This window comes from Abrus precatorius, unplaced genomic scaffold, assembly GCF_003935025.1.
Source record: "Abrus precatorius isolate BTA unplaced genomic scaffold, Abrus_2018 Scaffold10, whole genome shotgun sequence".
In the NCBI taxonomy this organism is placed as follows: Eukaryota; Viridiplantae; Streptophyta; class Magnoliopsida; order Fabales; family Fabaceae; genus Abrus; species Abrus precatorius.
In genome coordinates this window covers 10105710-10126275 of record NW_020874292.1, presented here as the reverse complement: position 1 = coordinate 10126275, position 20566 = coordinate 10105710, and the positions used below count along the sequence as shown (strand labels likewise).

The 20566-nt window shown below is 28.0% G+C and overlaps 1 protein-coding gene across 1 annotated transcript; it reads left to right on the top strand.

The window, feature by feature from the left end:
- Nucleotides 1-4515: 4515 nt before the first annotated feature.
- LOC113852563 (glutaredoxin) lies at nucleotides 4516-7231 on the top strand. The gene is made up of 5 exons (XM_027482877.1): nucleotides 4516-4833; nucleotides 4920-5034; nucleotides 5796-5884; nucleotides 6742-6840; nucleotides 6962-7231. The coding sequence occupies exons 2-5, from the start codon at nucleotides 4928-4930 to the stop codon at nucleotides 7045-7047; spliced, it is 381 nt and encodes a 126-aa protein (XP_027338678.1). The 5' UTR covers nucleotides 4516-4833; nucleotides 4920-4927; the 3' UTR covers nucleotides 7048-7231.
- The last annotated feature ends 13335 nt before the right edge of the window (nucleotides 7232-20566 follow it).

Below are 20566 nucleotides of genomic sequence, written 5' to 3'. Positions count from 1 at the left end.
TATTACTTATACATGATCATGGTTTGACATCTTAAAATAAAGGGACTTGTTAAAATAAAAGGAAATTAAATGATATATGTAACACTCTACTTTAGAAACTCTCAATTAGAGAATTAGTAATTTTTGATTTTTTTTATATACTAATAATCTTCTCCTCATACATAATATCGATGTATTAAACCATTAATCTCAAAAATAAACTTTAACAAGCAAATTTTCAATAACACATTTCAGAATTTCGTCGTTGCATAAAGTACTTAAGGTAAACTTTCATAAGTGTTTAGATATCATTTTACTGTAATACAAAGGACAAATGGTTAATAAGTTCCCCGTATTACACAACACAATATACTAGAGAACTCAATTATCATTTTACCTAGCAACATAATTACATACAGATAAAATATTAGTCACAGTTTTTCAGAATAATAAGGGCAATATCAGGAATGACTTCCTAAAGAGCAGCACAACTAAACAAAAAGAGTGGCTTCTATCTAGTACCATAAAGGCCTATGTACAACAAAAGAATGCCTACGACTAACCTTTGCCACTATACAAAAAAAAAAAAAGTAGTATCGGTCCTACTCCAAATCTATATCTTCAGACTTAGGAGATGAATCTCCCTCATCTGAGTTGCTAGGGTCATCGGTGTTTAAAGGATCATAATCCTTTGGAATATCAATATCCATTTTCTCCTCCTTAGCTGGAGGGGGAATTGGTGGTGGTATGGGCTGAAAATTATTATTATTATCTAAGTCAAGCGTTAGTCTAGTCCTTATGGTAATAGGGACACCACCTCTGGGTTCTGGTGTCGCTCTCCTAAAAAATATAGTAAGTATGCCTACAAAAGTATGGGTGTATCTATCTCAATCGTGCTGTCATCGATGTGACTCTGGGCTAATGAGCCTGATCGTCATATTCATTTCGTGTGGAATCTGGGCCATCTCCCTTTGCTACAGATGGTAATCGATCAGGTCCAATAAGTATCACAGGTACAGAGAAAATAAAGAAAATAGAAAAACAATAGGGTAAGCCACAATTCATACATCACGTTAAAATCAAACATCATAAACATTCACATATCAATTGCATTCCAAATGAATGATGATGATGGTGCATGATCCTAGTTTGTTTTTCTAAAATGTCCATGCATAAGGGCCCGAATCATTTCTTAAATCAGTGCTAGGGTAGTCAAAAGTGACACTAATAGGTATGGAAATCCACCCATGGGATTGTTGAGACCCACGCTCAAATATGAACCTAGTACTTACTGACCATGATATACGGTAAGAGCACAGTCAAGTACAGGAGAGTTTGTACAGTGGGATCCCTGATGACAGGTAGCGAGCCTGAGTCTTTTAGGGCTTACAACCACTACCCTTTTTATCCCAAAGTCCTCCCTCAGGGCCTCCCTATTGTATTTCTAGAGTCCATAGTCTTTGATTCTCCATTTTACACAAAATACCATTTTCGGATGAGTAATGTATGAGTTCCTAAGTAGTTTTTCTTAGAAAAGTCTCATATTCCCAAATTCCTAAATTTGTTCGAGAATGATTAAAAAAATTTCTAAGTCTTAATATTTTTTCAAAATTTTGACAGAGTTTCCTCTGTAATAAGGACTTCCCAAAATTTTCCAAATACATGTTACAATCAGAAAACTTCCTAATACAGTTTATAAGGGTTCTCAATCCATCATTCAATCATTTCAATTTATAAAAACCACCATGTACATAAATGCTCACTCAAAGAAAATTCATATCATATAACACAATTTATGTCTTAATGAAGTGTCAAACATATATTTCTACCACCAAACACATAAGCAAACCATCATCAAAATTAAGCATATAAAGAAATCACAATCATCAATCATAACAAAATTTAGACAATTTCAACAAATAAGGTTAAACAAGTTTATGATATAATCTTTACTACATAACCCATCCCTTACCTGTTACATCCACATTTGTTCTCTCCAACGCTTGAAGTTGATTTTCGACGAAATCTATACACGTAATGAAATGTTACTTAGAACCTTATAGTTCTCTGATTTTATCTCGTGGGAATTTAAACTCGTTTTGTTTTGCTAACCCATTTTTGGTAATATGTTAAGCTCACATTCACCTTACACTTAACTTTAAAAAAATCATCCTAGTTGATACACACTTAGAGTAGGAATAATCCTAATGGCGAACATGAACAAGGTTCAGTATTTTGAAATTTTCTAGAGTTCTATAGACTATTTTGGCATGAGGTCAAAGTCTGAATTTCAATAATGTAATTATCTACAATATTGATGGAGAGGTCAAAGTCTAATTCGAGATAAATTGTACAATAAAGTTGGTCAAAATCATGATAGAGAAATTTTCGAGCAAATTGCATAAGGTTCAGTGTTTTTGCCATAACTCAAGATATACTTAATATTTTAACATGAGACTAATTTCTAAATTTCAAGGATTCATTTATATACAACTTTTATGAAGGAATTAAGTTCAAATACCCTATAGAATAGTGTCAGTTTTCAATTTACAGTGGTTGTTTCTGACAATACTTAATTACACTAACACTCTGAACATACCTTAGTAATTTGACTATATCTCATGTTACACATAAGATATTGACATGAAACCAATTTATAAACTTCAGACATACAATTTCCTACAACTTTTATGAAGGATTAAAGTCCTAATTTTACACTTATCAGTCTCAGTAAATCAAAATGTATGGTTATTGAAACAGGAAAACCTCCTAAGGTGATAGCTAGAACACCTGTTAGTAAAATGAACATAACTTGAGCTATAAATATCCGTTTGAGGTGAAACCAATGGCTAAATTTCAAGTATTAAAAGGATTGCAACTTTCATGAAGACATAAACTCCCAATTTAGTCCATACAAGTCTCAAAATTTAGTGAACAGTGACCTGTGAATTTAGGTTTTTAGCTCAACCACTTCTTATCCTCCATTTCAAGCATGATTCTAGTATCCTAGGTGTAAAACCTCAACAATAAAAGTAAGATAACACCCTTCCCATTCTTATTCAAGTTCATCCAAGTAAGAAGAGAAAATTAAATAAGCACCATTTTGAAAAATAAAACCATATAAGTGTAGAGGAGGATAAGGGTAACAAATTTACCTCTTGAAACTTCTCAAGAAAATCAAAGTTTGACCCTCAAAATCAAGCTTAAAAGTGAGAGTATTTGAAAGAAAAATAGAGGAAAGAACTTACGGGAAGCTTGTTGGAGAAGAAGATTATTTTTCATGCATCTTCTCTTTCTTAATCACTTTTAAAAGTCAAAATTTAATTACTTTATCATTTTTAACTTAAAAATTACACTTTTGCAAATGTAAATTTCTTTTTTTATTTTGCTAAGATGCCAGCAAAATAGGCCAATTTTGAGTATTTCTTAAAAATTTTAGAAAATCACAAATTATCTAGTGAATATAAAACTCTAAAATTACTTTAACTAATTCCTAATAATTTAATTTTTTTAAAATTTTGACAAAATTTTTATCAAAATTCAGCAAATCAGGGTACTGAAAATTAAGATGTTATAATATCAATAAGATGAATACTAACAACATATTTTACAACACACTCTTTATTATTGATTAAAATTTATTAAAAATTACAAAACTTATGTAAGTTTTTATTAAATAACTTACATTTTTTTTATAATTTTAATAAATTTTAAACAAAAATAAAATATGTGTTAGAAATATTTGTTGCTAATAATTTTCTATAAATGATTATTTACTATTCCACTTACAAACTTTCAAGAGAAACAACAAAATTAGTGATCCCACTGTAAAATATTCATACATTTCTTTAATTATACACATCCAAACACACAATGACATTAGTGACCATTATTAAAAATATGTTTAAATATGTAACTTATTTAAGTGTTTATCCAATATTTTTTTTAAACAATAACTTATATTATAAATTAGTTAATAAAATTTATTAAAAGAAGGTAAAAAGAGTCTAGAAAAGTCATATTTTTTGTTATAAGTAGTTTATAAATTTTTTTAAATAGATCTTAAAAGAAGAATTAAATAAGATATTTTATTTAAATTCAAATAAAATTAATTATAAATAAATTTAAAATTTTTTTGTTAATCAATATCTTAAGATATTAGTTAAGAAATTAATAAATAATAATTTTTTATTGAAAATCCCATTGAAATACACTCAAATCATATATATATATATTGTTTTATGTTTTTACTAAAACATAATTTTTAATTAGTATTTTAAGAAAACTTGTTTACATTTTCTATAATTAAAATACTTATTGAAACTAATTTTAACTATAAATTTGCATTAAAGTACATATTTTAGTATGAAAATTTAATTTAAAATAATTTAACTTTAAATCTTAAAATTAATTTAAATAAATAATAAAATATTTATTATATTTTCTATTTTTAATATTATAACTACTTTATTTTATTTTTTGATAAAAAAAATAATTTTTTAATGCTTAAATTCGAGCTAGATTAACTTTAAGCATAAAACAACGAGTCACGCAGACGCGAATCATCATCTTACCAAGTACCAACGTCAATTTGCAAAGCATACCATTTCATCAGGGTAGACGACGCTGTCGTTTTCTCTATTCAACCGACGACAAACACGATACTTATCCCGATCACGAATTCACCGCACAAGCCAACTTAAACCGAACCCTAACCCCACGATTCCTCTGGTTTTCCAATTAAACAATTAACCTTCATTTACTGCTTTCAAGTTTTTGTTATTTTGCTCTGGATCAAACCCTGTGCCAGCAAGCATCTGCGAATTTCAACACCTGTGCTCTGTTTTTGCCTCAGTTCTCTTTTCTTCCAACACTTGTCCATTCCCAAAGCATAAAGCTTTCTCTGCAATTATTGTATAATTATATATATACGCACGCAGGTAGGCAAATGGGTGCTTTGTTTAGTTCGCAGAAGCCGATGAGCAAAGAAGAGATGGAAACAGCGTTGAATAAGGCTAAGGAGATAGCATCCTCCGCCCCTGCCATTGTCTTCAGGTATTTTTCTTTTCAATCTAATCTGCCTTTTGCATGTAAAATGTTTCATTGATAAAATTCTAATTTTGAATTAGGTTGGTTTCCAAAAACAAATTGGGTGGTAATAGTGGTATTTCTGTGCATTTTCGGATTTAATTTTTTAGGTTCATCACTAAGTTGTGTCTAAGTGCTGATGTTTGTTATTATTGTTCTTTTCAAAACATGCTGTTTGGTGGTTTATTTAGGACGATTAAATAAAATTATGAATTTAAGGATAGTTTTGTATTATTAATTTATAATTTTCCCCTTTTAAATTATCCGGTTGGAAGAGGAGTTAAAATTAAGTATAGAAGAAAGATAACGCATTTTGTTCCCTTTTAAAATTTTGAATCAAATATAAAAAAATATGTTATAAAAATCTCTCTGGTTCCGTCCATTTCTTTCCACCCAAAGCTGTTAGGTAATTTATCATCGGAACATTTATAAGTTCACACAAAAAATAAAAAATAGTTGTTAAGTATTTACCACATAAATTTCATCCGATAAGTCTTTATTGGATAAATAAACACTCGTGATGAGCTCAATTAAATGTGTCCTTTACTAATAAAATCGGACATATTAATCAAGGTTCAATTTTTAGTTGCTGTGTACGAAGAAGACATTATTAGAAGAGGTAAAATTTATTTCAGTAATTTTTACTTTTTAAAGGGAAAAAAAACTGAGTTTTATTTTTATTTTTTCATCTAAATAATTCCATGATGTAATAATTTGGGTGATGGCAGTAAGACTTACTGTGGTTACTGCAATCGGGTCAAAGATCTCCTGAAACAGCTAGGAGCAGCCTACAAAGTCATTGAATTGGACACTGAAAGTAAGGGTGCTATGAATACTCTGAGATACTCTCTCAATTGAATTCATGTTTGGTTGGACTTGGTACATTATGTCAATGGTGTTTTACTTCCAAGTTGATGTGATGTGAAGGACTTGCTTCTGTTGCCCTCGTTTTGGTCTTGTCGGGTGTTATTGCACTTTCTGACCCAGCAAGTTTTCCAGATAGTTAGTTTTAGATTGACGTAACTGTGACTTGATTGGTTCTTAGCACCTATGATGTTTTATGCACTATAGCAAATTTAATGTTATAAAATTGTCTTGAGTTGAGAGTTACTTTGCTCTTTGATTATTGTTGAGTATCATTCTCAGTGTTTTGCTACTCTCCCTGTGGGATGAGAGAGGTCATACCAAATTTTTTAATAATTTTTAAATACATTTTTTATTATTAATTAGTATAATTTACTAAGAATTACATAAATTGTATGAGTTTACTTTTAATTTAATAAATTTTATCCATATTTTATAATTTTTAATAAATTTAAATAATAACTAAAAAAATATTAAAAAGAAAGTGTTAAAAATATATTTATATCACTTTTTTATGTCATTTGACTTTTGTAAAGTAAAGAGGTTTTCTTTAAAGATAAAGGTAAAGAGTTAGAATTATTGATGGGAAAATTAACGATTAAAATCATAATTATACGCATGCATGAACGTGGAATATGCAAAATGCGAAGTCTGACTATCCCTCATTATATGCACAACTGGGGTCTATTATCCTCTACCAGAAGGGTTGTGGCACATTATTTTTAAGAAACTATTTAGCTATTAATTGTATGATGCCTTGTTTAGTTAGTTTCCTTTTCCTATTAAATTTTCTTTACCTTATTATTGAAGGTGATGGAGGTGATATTCAATCAGCTTTAGCTCAGTGGACAGGGCTTAGGACTGTGCCTAACGTATTTATTGGAGGAAAGCACATTGGTGGCTGTGACAGTAAGGCTAAAATAGCATTATTCTTTGATCTTTTTCATAAGGGGAAGACCAAACTAGTCGTGTTATTGTTTTGTTTTTTCTTTATTTGTATATAACATTTTATATGGTGTGTATCTTACAGCTGTTTTGGGGAAACACAGCGCAGGCCAACTTGTTCCACTTCTCAATGATGCTGGGGCAATTGCCAATAACTCTGCTCAGCTCTGAATAGCCACAGGATATTTTCTTAAGAAAGATGAAATAATGAGAAAATATATGCTACAATATCTGGCATTACTAATACTTTGTATGAGTATAAGGTGCAACAAGCATGTCTAATGTACCCCAATTATGTGAGAGAGGATCATGTTATTACCATCATGAATGTGTATTAAAACATAAAATTATGTGTCACTTGTTGAAGTCATTAGGTGACTTTCCTAGGGATTCTTCATCTTTATACTTTATTTGGGGATAGGAAGTTAAGTTTCACATTTTTGTTTCGAAAAACAGGATAGTGTTTATAATTATAAATCTTTTTAAAAAATAAAAAATATTTTTGAATATGTAAAATTCATTTGAAACTTCCTTCTTTTTTTCTACATCATATGTATTTTTTTAAAAAAAGTAATTTTGTGTAAATTAAGAACAACTAAAGGATGGATGGTAAGATTATTAATTTTAAAAAGTATATATTTAAAAAAATTTGAAATTAATTAAATATGTATTACTCAAATTAAATAAATATGCAAGTACAATGTTGGATCACGTGTTATTAACACGTCTCAATTATACTTGTGTATGCATGCATTACAGTAAAATGTTTTGAATTTTGTTATTTTAAAATATGTTCCATAAACTAATTTTTTCTAAATAATAATAGAAATAACAAAGATTTTTCTTTAAACTTTGTATACTTTTGTATGTTAGTTTTTTAAGTTCATCCACGAGATTAAAAATTTGTTGGACGAGTACCAACATTCAACATTGTTTAAATTATAAAAGAATAAAATTTATGAAACAGTATAAAATAATAATAAAAATGATTAAACATGAACTAAAAGAAGAAACTAAAATCATAGAAAATTAATTTTATTTTAGTAAAAAAGTTTCCAATAATATATATATATATATATATTAAAACTAATAAAAAAGTATTGATATAAAAAATGTACATATAATTTTAATTTTTATTTGAAAAAAATATGATTATCTATAAATAAATAAATAAAGGTGCTTTGGAAGACTTTAAAAAATAAAATGATTTGTGTGGCATATATGTTATTTATGTAAGACCATGTATGATGAGATTACTACAAATATGAGAATTCTTAGAATTTTTCATTAGTTTACACTAGGTTTGCTTTAAGTTTTTATTTGCTTAACTTTGTCTTAGATGTGCTTACTAGTAACATATAAAAAATATCTCTAAATATATGTTTTTTTTGCGTATGACATAGTTACGATCGAAGAATCAAAAGAAAAAGTTAAATCTAAAGTTGAGTTTTGTAAACAAAGTTGGGAATTTATTGATTTTTAATTGAGTAGGATTAAAAAATAATTATTATAATTTTAACAACAAATAATATGATAATTATACATTGTAAGTTAAAATTAGGATGATGTAATACCACATGTTTCCAACTTTAAGTATTTGGAATTGCACTAGATAAAGATACTATTTGGTCATTTCTACAGAAAAAGGATATTGAATATCCCCTCGGCCTCACTCCTTCACCCCTGAACGAAGGGTACCAAACTCCTTCAATCTCATTTCAGGACAAAGGGTACCAATACTCCTTCAGTCACACTCCTGGACGAGAGGTACTTTCACCCCTTCAATCATATCAAAATAAATTAATGAGTCAATTAGGGTAAAAAACTAATAAAGAAGAGGTTAATTACCTAAGTAATCAGAAGGTTAACCTAGGGTTGACTCATCAAGCTCACTAGCCCAATATTACGTCTATAAAAAGAAAGTAAAAAAAGACAGGTAAAGGATTGACTTTAAAATATTTAATAATATTTATTACTCTATACCGAACACTAACTTTACCATTGGAGTGTCTTTGCAGGTACCATCCCCCATTACATTCAAGAAGAATTTAAAATATTCAACAAAGACGTCATAACAAAGGATAAGGATAAAGATCACAGAAGACAAGTATATCCCTTACAGGACAGGAATTAATTTATAAAATGATGAAGAAATTAATTAAAATGTTGTTCATAGAATATAAGTTATGTGGTTAAATTAAAAAAATATTAAAATTTATTTATGATAGTAAATACCTATCAAACAGAAATAAAAGTTTTATTGTACTGTTATGCAACTAACTATCCTTTATAATATTGAATATTGGACTTTAAATGAACAATACAAAAAAAAAGTAAAAACTATAAAAATGAGAATGTTAAAATAAATAAATGATTATTTTTATAAATATTATAATAACATCTATTGAAGAAAATATATAAAAAAGGATTTTTAGTTTGATAAAAAAGATAGATAAGGGTCCATGATAACTTTAAAAGATATTATTAAGAGATATTATAATAAATAATATCTTAAAAATTAAGTTTTTATCAATTTTAATAGCATTGTGTGATTCGCATAGTTAACTTCACAAAATGGAATAAGACTTAATTGTTATAAATTTTTTTTAAAAAAAGTGAATTAAGTTTTTAAGTTTTTGAAAATGTTTCACAATTAAGTTTTTGCCAAATAATGATGTTACATTTTTAAAAAAAATCTTAAAATTGAATAAATGGATAACCATGAGAAAATAATTAAAGTTTTTTAGAACTAACCAAACACAACAAAAATAAACATAGTAGGATAAAAAAGTGCAAACTCGATTTATCCTACTTTAACTACCATATACTCATATCTTACATCCAACTCTTAAGCTTTACTTAAGATTTTTCATTATAATCATTGTATAATATCTAATTATAACTTTTGAGATAGAAAACTTAAATTTAAAACTTTTTTTAATAGTTTTTTAATTCTTTTACACTAAGAATTTTTCATCTTCTCACAAATTAACAAAAAATAAAATAAAATTGAAGAAGCTTCTCACAAAAGTCAATAATACAAAATAAAATAAGAAAAAGGTATAAATAACAATTCAAGAGAAATATAAATTAAATTTTTTTTATAAGATATTGTTATATGACCTTTTCTATGTGTTTTTCATTTATTGACAAACTCCAAAAAGTCGCTTTAAAATTTATTAAAAATTATTTGAATTCAAATAGAAACAAAAAAAAAAGAAAGTTTCTCATTAAAAACGTTAATAGTCTAACATAAATGCTAGATCTTGCAAACTCTAGAAGATCTCTAATTATTTAGGTCTTTAAACACAATCTCCTAGTCCTAATCAATTAAGTTAGGTCTTCTCAACAAATACTCAAAAGCATTATCGAGATAATTGATTAAGTTATTAGAGTAATTAATAGGTGTTATCTTACAAGTATTAAGACTCCAATTAATTAGATTAAAAAGTAATTTATTTAAATTTTATAAAATATTTTAACACAAATGCAAAAAAATCAAATAAATATTTTTATAAGTTCATCAATCACACAATTTTATCACCTTTATAAAATATAGCGTTAAGCTTTAAACTTTTCATATATCTATTAATATCTATACTTAAAATCATCCCATGTCAATTTGCCATTTTATTATTATTTTTATTTGTTAAGCATATGTATGTTTATTATTATTATTAAAATTCTAAAATAAACATTTATAGACACAGTTCTAATACAATTTTAAAATAATTCTTAACATCATTGGCCATACGTTTAATAAGCATTTATTAAATTTAATAATATATTATATTAAATGAGTATATCAATAATAGTCTATTTTTAATATTTTATTTTATTTATAAATATAATATTTAATTCTATTAAGAACTAAGTTTTAGATATATTACAATAGTTATTGTTTACCTTAGTAAAGTTTGTTTATAATATATATAAAAAATTATGCTTCATATATATATATATATATATATATATATATATATATATATATATATTCATCAAGTTTTCATTATTCATCATGTAGTTTCATCTTGTAATATCAACAGGATGGTAAAATTCTATTTCTCCAAAATTATATATGTAGAAAGGCATAATAACTTTTACTTTCTCTCTCCTCTCTGAAATCAGAACCCGTTTAGGCTCTGATACCAAAGTGGTGAGGATCTATATATTGTTCTGATTTCACATGATAAAACAACATGATGAATAATGAAAACTTGATGAAAATATGAATATATTAAAAACTTGATAAAACTTATAATATTGTTGTCAAACTTCTTGTAAATTCTTCAAAGAAAGAAATTGAAACTTTACAGTGAGAGGTTTTTCCTAGAACTATTAGGGCTGATATTTTTTGCTCGTCTCTTCAAATGAAGCAGAGTTTACAATTTATAGGATAGAAAATTCTTATTCTTAGATTTCTTTTGGCAATAATTTCTTCTTTTGTCAAATCTTTTTTTACTTTTGTCAAATCTCCTTTTGCTTTTGTCAAGTCTATTGTCTTTTACTTCTTGCTTTTAATCAGATCTTGTTACAGAGATTCCATAGCAGTCGTCTTCATTGTCAAAATAGCCATAGTCGTCATCTCCTGCTGGACTAAGACTTCTCCTATTGTCTTTGTCAGAGGATATGCTGGTAACCTCTGGAGATATGGTCTCAATAATTTTCTTGAATTCTTCTTCACTTCCAGATGTACTCAGGCTAGCTAGAAATCTGGCTTTTTGTTGTAAAAAGGCTTGCTTCTGTTTATCCTTTATCAAATTCTCACTCAAAGGAGGATGTTGGACATTATTTTGTATCCACTGGGTAATTTTTCCTGTAGTGAGTAAATCTAGATCATAATTAACCCACCACTTAACTTTTATGGTCCTGATTAATAATTGTATAGATGAATCATAATCTAGATTGGCAGAATCATATTGTCACATCATGATCTATGATATCCCTTGTAAAGCTATGAAAGAAATGAATTTATACGGTTCTGGAAAAGTGGTTTTTCTTTGAAGTGAGCTAGAGATATTTGAGCTCTTTCTGATAATATTTGTGTTACTGGCCCAAAATTGTTGAACCAAGCTGAAAACCATTTTAGAAAATGTAAGAAAATCCCTTTCCGGAACCAAATGAATCAGGAATGGGTGTCTGGTCGAAGAAATAAGAATTTCTCCCAAGCTTTTATGTAATCAAAATAATTATATTGTGGAGGCTGATAATTTATCATAAATCTACGATAATGATATAAATGTTGTCCCCACTCTTTAGGAGTGAGTATTTGACAAATTTTAAATTTTGAAAAAATAATTTCTTTTTGTTTATTTTTCTTATGAGTTAATTCTATTGACTTTGAATCAATCAGAATTAATTCATAGAATTCTCTTTTTTGTTCTGATGAAGATGGAACTACATGGCAATTAGGGGGGAAAACCCTTTTTGCTATTTCAGAACGATTTAACTTAAACCATTCCGCTTCTATTTCTATTATTGGAAGGCCATATGGTTTTTCATAGTATTTTGGAGTTTTGTCAGTTATTGTGGGCTTTTTGTAAACAGATTCTGCCCATGATAGTAATTTTCTGGTTTGTGTGGTTTGAGTAGTTGTCTGGGAGCTTTGGCATGGTTTAGCCAAAATTGTATATTGGTTTAGTGTTTCTGGTTGTTGGATTTTAGTCTGGGTTTGTAAAACATGTAAACAAGTCATGGGTTTTTTACCTTTATCTCTAGTAGGAGTTTTTAGAATTTCTGGTTCACTCTTTCTTGGTAGGGCATAGTCGGCACTAGTCATTTTTGACATTTTTCCTGTAAAAATTTTCTTGTTAAATAATCTGGTAAAAAATTCTTTTCCCCATTAATATGTTGTATTTCAAAATCAAAGTTAGATAATAATGCTTGTCATCTGGCAAAAATATGTTTTAAAACTAAATTTTGAACATCCTTTTGTAAAACAGAAGGAGCTGCTTTGTAGTCAGTCCTTACTAAAAACCTTTTGTTGAATAGATCATCTTGAAATTTTTGTATGCATAAAACAATGTTCAAAATTTATTTTTTAACAGTAGAATATTTTTGTTGTGCAGGATGCCATATTCCAGAGTAATATCTTATAATTTTCTCTACTGTGGATTCTGGTAATCTTTGTTTTAAAATTCCCCCATATCCTAAATATGAAGTGTTGATTTCTAATATCAGATAGGTTGAAGGATCCGATATCCCTAAACAAGGGAGATTCTTGACTAAGACTTTTACTTGTTGAACTACTCTACTCATTTCTTCATTCCAAGGTTGGGGATTTTTTCTAAGACGTTTGTATAACAGAGCACATATCGTCCTAATATTTGGTAAAAAGTCAGCTACATAATTTAAACATCCTAAGAATCTTTATAATTGAGTTTTATCTTTTAATTGGTCTTAGAATTTATCTGCAAATTCTATAGATTATCGTACCTTGATAAATATTAAAACCTAAAAATCTAATTTTATCTTGAAAATTTTTTATTTTCTTGGTTGATACACATAATCCATTTTGCTTAATTAATTCTATAAATTTGTTTAAATGTTGTATATGTTGGTTAATTCCTTTTGAAAAAATTAATCATCATCTAAATAAACTATGGAAAAATTCATATAAAGATAAAAAATATTATTCATAATTTCTTGAAACTCACTAGGAGCATTTTTTAGTCCTTGAGGCATTACATTCCATTCAAAATGCCCAAAGAGTACTACAAAAGTTGTCTTGTACCTATCTTGTTCTTTTACTGATATTTGATAATATCCTGATTTCATATCAAATTTTGAAAAAATATTAGCATTAACCAGTCTTTTAATAAGATCTTGCTTATTTGGTATTGGATATCTTATCCATTTTAATACTCTATTAAGAGGCTTATAATTTATTAGTAATCTAGGAGCGCCTCTTTCTTGTTTTGAAGCTTTGTTAACATAAAATTCAGTACAACTCCATGAAGATTTTGAGGGTCTTATTAATCCTTTTTCTAAATATTCTTGTAGTTCATGCTTACAAAATTATAATTGTTCTTTATTCATTTGGATTGGTCTTGCTTTTGTGGGAATTTTTGTTTCATCGAATCCTTCTTCATATAGTAATTCTATTTCATATTTTTTCCTATAATAGAAAGCTATATGGTTTAAATTACAAATTTCTTTCATGATTCTTTTTTCAAAATCTTGTATGATTTTTTTAATTTTTATACTTTCTAACTGTTCTTCAATTCTTTTATATTTTATTTCTCTATTTATAAAATTAATTTGTCCTGTTTTTCTTTCTATTAAATTTATTTTAGATATTGATGTTTCTTGTACTAAATTTAATTCTCTAATTTTTGGTGGTTGTAGAAATTCAAATTTTATTTCTCTATCTGGTATTACTCTACTAATGATTCATGTATTGATAATTTTACAAGGATATAATAATGTTAAGAATGGAGTTCCTAAAATTATTTTATTACCTATATTTTTTACTAATATAAATGACGTAGTAAAACATATTTTGTTTTTACAACTTTTTCCTTTTGATAGTTTATAATTTATATTAAGTTTCTTTCCTCCTGTAGCTGATAGTTATTCTGTGATTTTTTCATAATATTTTGTAAGAATTATTCCTTCTTGTATACAATTTACATCTGCACCAAAATCTATTAATACTATTAAATTAAATTTTTCTTATTCTACTATTAATGTAATTTCACACCACCATTTATGTGAAGTAATTAATGTTAATATTTCTAAATTAAATATGTCTGGCTGCTCTTTTTCTCCTGATATACTTGGTTGATTTTCTTGTAATTTTAAAATTTCTTTTCCTTCTAAAGATAATAACCTAATTTCTAAATCTTTTTGATATTCTTTTAACTCTTTTATTTCTGTCTTTAGGTTTACTATTTCTTTTTTGTAGATCTTTTATTGTTGTCTGTTGACTTGGGGTTCTAAACCTGTTAAGTATTTCTGTCATTTCTATAGGTTTTATTGTTAATTCTCTTTGTTCTTCTCTGGTAATAAATTCATTAAGTTTTTTGATAAATTCTGTTTTTAAATGTCCTTCCTCTAAACCTTCTATTATGGTTATTAATGACTGAGTTTGGTCTGTAGTTATAACATTAAGTTGTGGAGTTTTGCAATCATCACAATCACATAATCCTAGTCCTAAACAAAAATCTTGTTCTTCTTTGGATTCTTCTGAAGTATTGTCTAGTTGATAAATTTTATTTTCTTGTGTATTTTCATTTTCAGAATCTTTATCTGAAAATTTTGGTTCTGGTTCAGAATTTATCAATACTGAATAAAGTACTTGTTTTAATTCTTCACTTTCAAGGGAGTTTATTTTCTTTTCAACTCTACATTTGTCAGCACGGTGTCCAAACTTCCCGCACTTCCAACAATTTCCCTTAAACTGATTATTATTATCTTGTTGCGTTTTCATATCCTTCTTATATGGTTTTTTATAATTATTTTTTCTATATGACTTCTTTTGAAAATTACTAGGAGTGGGTTTGTTTTGTATCTTTTTATGTGTTTTTCTAATAATTCTACTAGGAGCTCTTAATGGTCCTATTCCATATTGTGCACAAAAACTTCCTAGTTCTACTTTTCCTATTATTTTTTGTTTCTTGATTTGATTTTGTAATTTCATATCATTGCATACTTTTAATCCTGTATCTATGATGAAATTATGTATTTGTCCTAAAGTTAATGTTCTATAATCTATATTTTCTCCTAACCTATTGTTAATATTTTCTAAAACTTTTCTTGAAAATAAAGGAGGAAGAGAACAGATAAACTTCTCTTTCCAATATGGTTCATTTGCATCTTCTATAATCATTACTTTTGAAAAGAACATGTCTTTATACCATTGGTAATCAGACATGGTTGGACAACTAAGTGCATGTAATTGTTCTCTTACTCTTTCCCTAAATATTATAGGATCTCCTGTAAAATGTAAAAGTATTGTATATATAAGAGTTACTACTGCGTCTTGTTCATTAGTTTCTTGTTTAACATGACATAGTATATATTCTCTATCTGCAGGACTCACATAGTGATCCCACCATTCTCTAAGTTGTCCAGTGAAGCCTTGTACAATAGCTTCAGCTGTTACTCTATCAGAGGCATTTTTCATTTTGTAAGCAGTAGCCGCAATAACCATTTGTTGTTCAGAGACACCATCGATATTCCATTCAACGATGTCAGTTCCTTCATAAGAGTTTTGTACAAAATGTGGTCTATTTTCTAAGGAAACATCTGGTAGAGTAGGTCTATTGTAATAATGTTTAATTTTTGGATGATCATATATTTTATTAATTTCTAATGTATTTATTGTTGGTTTTTCTATACTGAGTTTTGCTAATTTAGTTTTTATCTCTTCTAAATCTAATTCGATACTAGATTTTTTACCTAATTCTTTCATGGCTTGGGCTAATAATGTAGTAATAGGATATATTGGTTTATCTAAATAATATTGGTTTTTTATATTATTACTACTACTAGGTTTATCTTCTTTATTGTTTTCTATTCTGGTTAATTGATTAGTCATTATATTTATTATAGTATTAGAATAATTTAATTGCTGATGTATTTTATTTATATCTTTTTTATTTATTGGCTCAGTATTTTCATTGGTCTTTTTGTAAGGACTAGCTTCTACCTCTTCTTTTTCTACTTGTATTTTTATTTGTTCTAGAGGTGGATATTCAACTTCTATTATTTTTCCTGTGGTAGTTTTTCAAATTGTCACGACCCTTTTTTATAAGAAACCGAGAACATTGTTTCTATATTACATACTTATTTAAGATAAATAAATAATAGAGAATATAAGTATGAAATTCACTACTCATTCAAAATAAAACAAAGTTTCTTACAACAAATATCCAACAGAAAACATAATATTACATTTAGTTCATAATATTCAAAATACACAAAATTGTACTACGTAGCTCCCTCTACATGAAGTCTCAAAATATAAGGGAAAAAAAAGGACTTTGATGCAATATTACTTGACTCCACCTTCTAACATTTCTTCACTGGCCCCTCAGCCTGTGAAGTAGATGCAACACCTGCTATATCTGTTCACGTACCACCATACGATTATCGCAGTACACACGCACACAACGACATAGAAAGAAATGCAAGGATGAGCTTACAAAAATAAAATAAAATCATATATATAGAGCAAAATATTTTTCACAGCAATAGTCCCATGCATTTCCAGCCCATTTAATGCACAACATGAAAACGGTTTCCAACTAGTTTCAAAGCCTAAGTAATCCAGAAGGAACCGAACCGAGCCGCTCCGGGAGCGACCCATTCCAGTATCTGGATCCAGACAACACAGCACAGCAGCTCAACATGAACTTACCGTTACACGTCTACCCACCTAAACATGTAACTCGGCTCTATAATGATGCAAAACATATATCTTAGCATAATGCACACCGCTAAAATTATTTTAACAGCTTAGCTAAAACAAGTTTAAGATAAATCAGCCAAAATCTCAACATTTTAAATCAATTAACAGCAGTTACAGCTTAGAAAATAGCTTTTATTCAATAAATCTAACAAAATCATATCAAAACATCTTGAAATAGCATATTAAACCGTTCAAAACATAGTTCATAGGTTAAAGTAAGCTCCCTTTACCTCAGAACGATGATTCACACTAGATCTACCGAATATTACTTGATTTATAGCAAGTTTCACCGAAGATTTGGTTTTAGAATGAAGTTTCTCCTAAGAACACCATGAACTTCTATGAGAAAGAGAAGAAGAAGAGAAACGAACAGTAAATCTAGCTTCAAACTTAAAGAAACTTACTTCAAATCCCTCAAAATAGATGTAGAATCTCAGATCTGGCGAGAAATCTAAGTTTAGGAGGGTTTAATATGAGAGAAAATGGTGGTATATGGCCTTAGAACCTTTGAGAACCTTGAATATGAGTAAAGGAATGAAAATTTCGTGTGAAACTCCCTTTTTATAGAAAATTTTCAAAATTTACTGTTCACTGCTAGAATTTACTGTTCACCGCCTTATTGTTCACGCGCGGAAACACTGTTTAGGACACTATTTACGCCGAAAATACTGTACACACACTGTACGCATATGTGACATCAGGATGATGTCAGCGATCACTGTACATACGTGATCTTTACTGTTCATATGCGGTTTGTACGCGGTTTTGCACTGTTCATAGGCGGTTTTACTGTTTATCTGACACTGTTTATACGGTACTGTTCACTTTTTTTTTAAAAATAATTTCAAACTCCATCTAAATCTATTCCAATACCAAATAATTCTTCAATTAACATTGAACAAGTATAAAATATTATAGATTACTCAATAATAAATCACTAGCCTAACACAAATATTTTTAGTTCTTTGTAAAGGATTTATTTCTTTATTAAATGGATAATCTATATTGTTTTTAATACAATATTTTTCCATCCAAGGGAAAAAATAAGTATTTATTTGTATTTCTTTTAGGTAGCTATAAAATTTTTCTCTAATTTTAATTCTTTGTTGTTGATTAAATGTTTTCATTAACCAATCTTTTCTATCTATAGTATGTTCTCTATTTATATCTTCTTTAATTCATTGTTTATCTATAGTAAAAGGTTCATTTTTTTCTATTGTATTTAAAACTTGAGATGGTGTGGGACTATAATTTATTTCTGAGTTTTGTTCATAAACAGGAATAGAAATTCCTGGTCTTGTTATATTATCTATTTTGGTTAGATTTATGTCTACTGTCGATCCACTAATAGAATGTCTTGAAGGTTCTCTATTTGTGGATGGTTGACCTATATGGATTGATCTAGACCTATTCATTCTAAGTCTAAATCTATCTGGTTCTTCTATTATATCTCTAATTTATGTATGTTCTTGTTTTATAGAAGAGGGTTCTTCAAAAACCCATTCTTCTGGTATTGTTAACTGATTATGTCTTAATCTCTTAGGGACTTGTACTAAACTTCTATTTAAATTAGCTTGTAACTACAGTTTCATCTTTATTGATTTGTCTATTTGCTTTAAATCCATAAGGAATTTTAGTAATTTTGTAATAGACTCTGTAGATCACATGAAATGGATTAAACGAGTCATCGACTATATTTTCTTTTATTTTTGTAAATATTTTAATGGCTTTAGATGTTTTTCATTGTCTAAAGACATTGATATATTGTGATAACAGTTAAAGAAAATTGGTCCATCATGCATATTGCTTTCTAAAGCTACTATTATTGAGTCATTTTTATATTGTAATTTCATGTCTATGAGTAATACAAGTATAGGAAGATATACTCCTAACTTAAAAGTTTGGTTTTACTGCTAATTGAATTAATCCTATATGGATGAACTTAAAATCCTCTTGTCTATGTTTTTGTATGAGCTGGTCTTTTACGAGTTGAATTTCTCTATTTCCTGTTATTCCAGGATAGGAATATTCTATTTTGTGGATTTGTTCATAATTATTTCTAAACGACCAAACTGATTTATATTTATATACATCTTTTTCTTTAACTATAGGTATTGACCAATCATGTAAAGATTTTTCTATATTATCTATGGTAATTTGTTGTGGTATTGTTGAAGAGGTTGAGGAATTTATTGGTGGAGAGGAAGAATTTCATCTTCTGCTTTCATTACTCTTGTAATTATCTCTCTGTTTCTACCTAAAGCTAAATTATTCATTGTTCTTAATAAATTTGTCATTTTCAAATCCTAAAGGCTGCAGAAACACCAAGGCTTACCAACGGCTTTACTATCCACGCTCAGGACTTACTACCGGGAACATCCTCCAGGCTTACCAACGTACAAATAGCTCTCACTCAGTCACTGCTACCCATTTGGATTCTTAATAACAAACTTATGTCGAACAAATTATAATTAACTCAAGATATGACAAAAAGATGTTTACAAGATAAATGATACGCATATGATAAAAATTCAAGCTCTTGCCAAAACTTTTAAATCTTTCTTATTTTCTTTAATGTCTAAGAGAAGGAGTTTTTTCAAAATACTATTTTGAGTTTGATTTATAAGTTTTCTTGTTGCTCTTAATTTTCTTCTAATATCAACAGGATGGTAAAATTCTATTTCTCCAAAATCATATATGTAGAAAGGCATAATAACTTTTACTCTCTCTCTCTCCCCTCTGAAATCAGAACCCGTATATATATAAGATTTATATTTCTAATATAAATATTTATTCATTTTTTAGTGAAAATCGAATTTGATGATAAAGAAGAACCAATATATAGAAGTATAATCTTTTAGTCAAAAACGATTCATATTTGTTCACAACATAAAGCACGAATACTAATATTAATTGATTAGATTTGTGCATAAAGAAAAGGTTATGTGTCGTAAAGTTATACTTCATTGAGTTGAATATCGTATCCCTAAAAAATGGGAACCTTTCCTCTCCCCAGCCATTTCGGCTTAAGAAGATGTGAAAGCGCCCCTCTCTCTATAAGAATGGTGCGTTCTGAGGTGTGAAGTGGGAGAGAAAGGATTTCATAATTGGGGTTTTGAATAAGACGACCTTTTTTTTTTTCATTTTTCATTCTTATTACTTTTTCATATATATATATATATATGAAGCAGAATCTTCTTACACTCAATCTGAACATTTCATTTAACTCAAATCTAACTTATTATAATTTATTACTTCACTGGCCCATTAAATTTA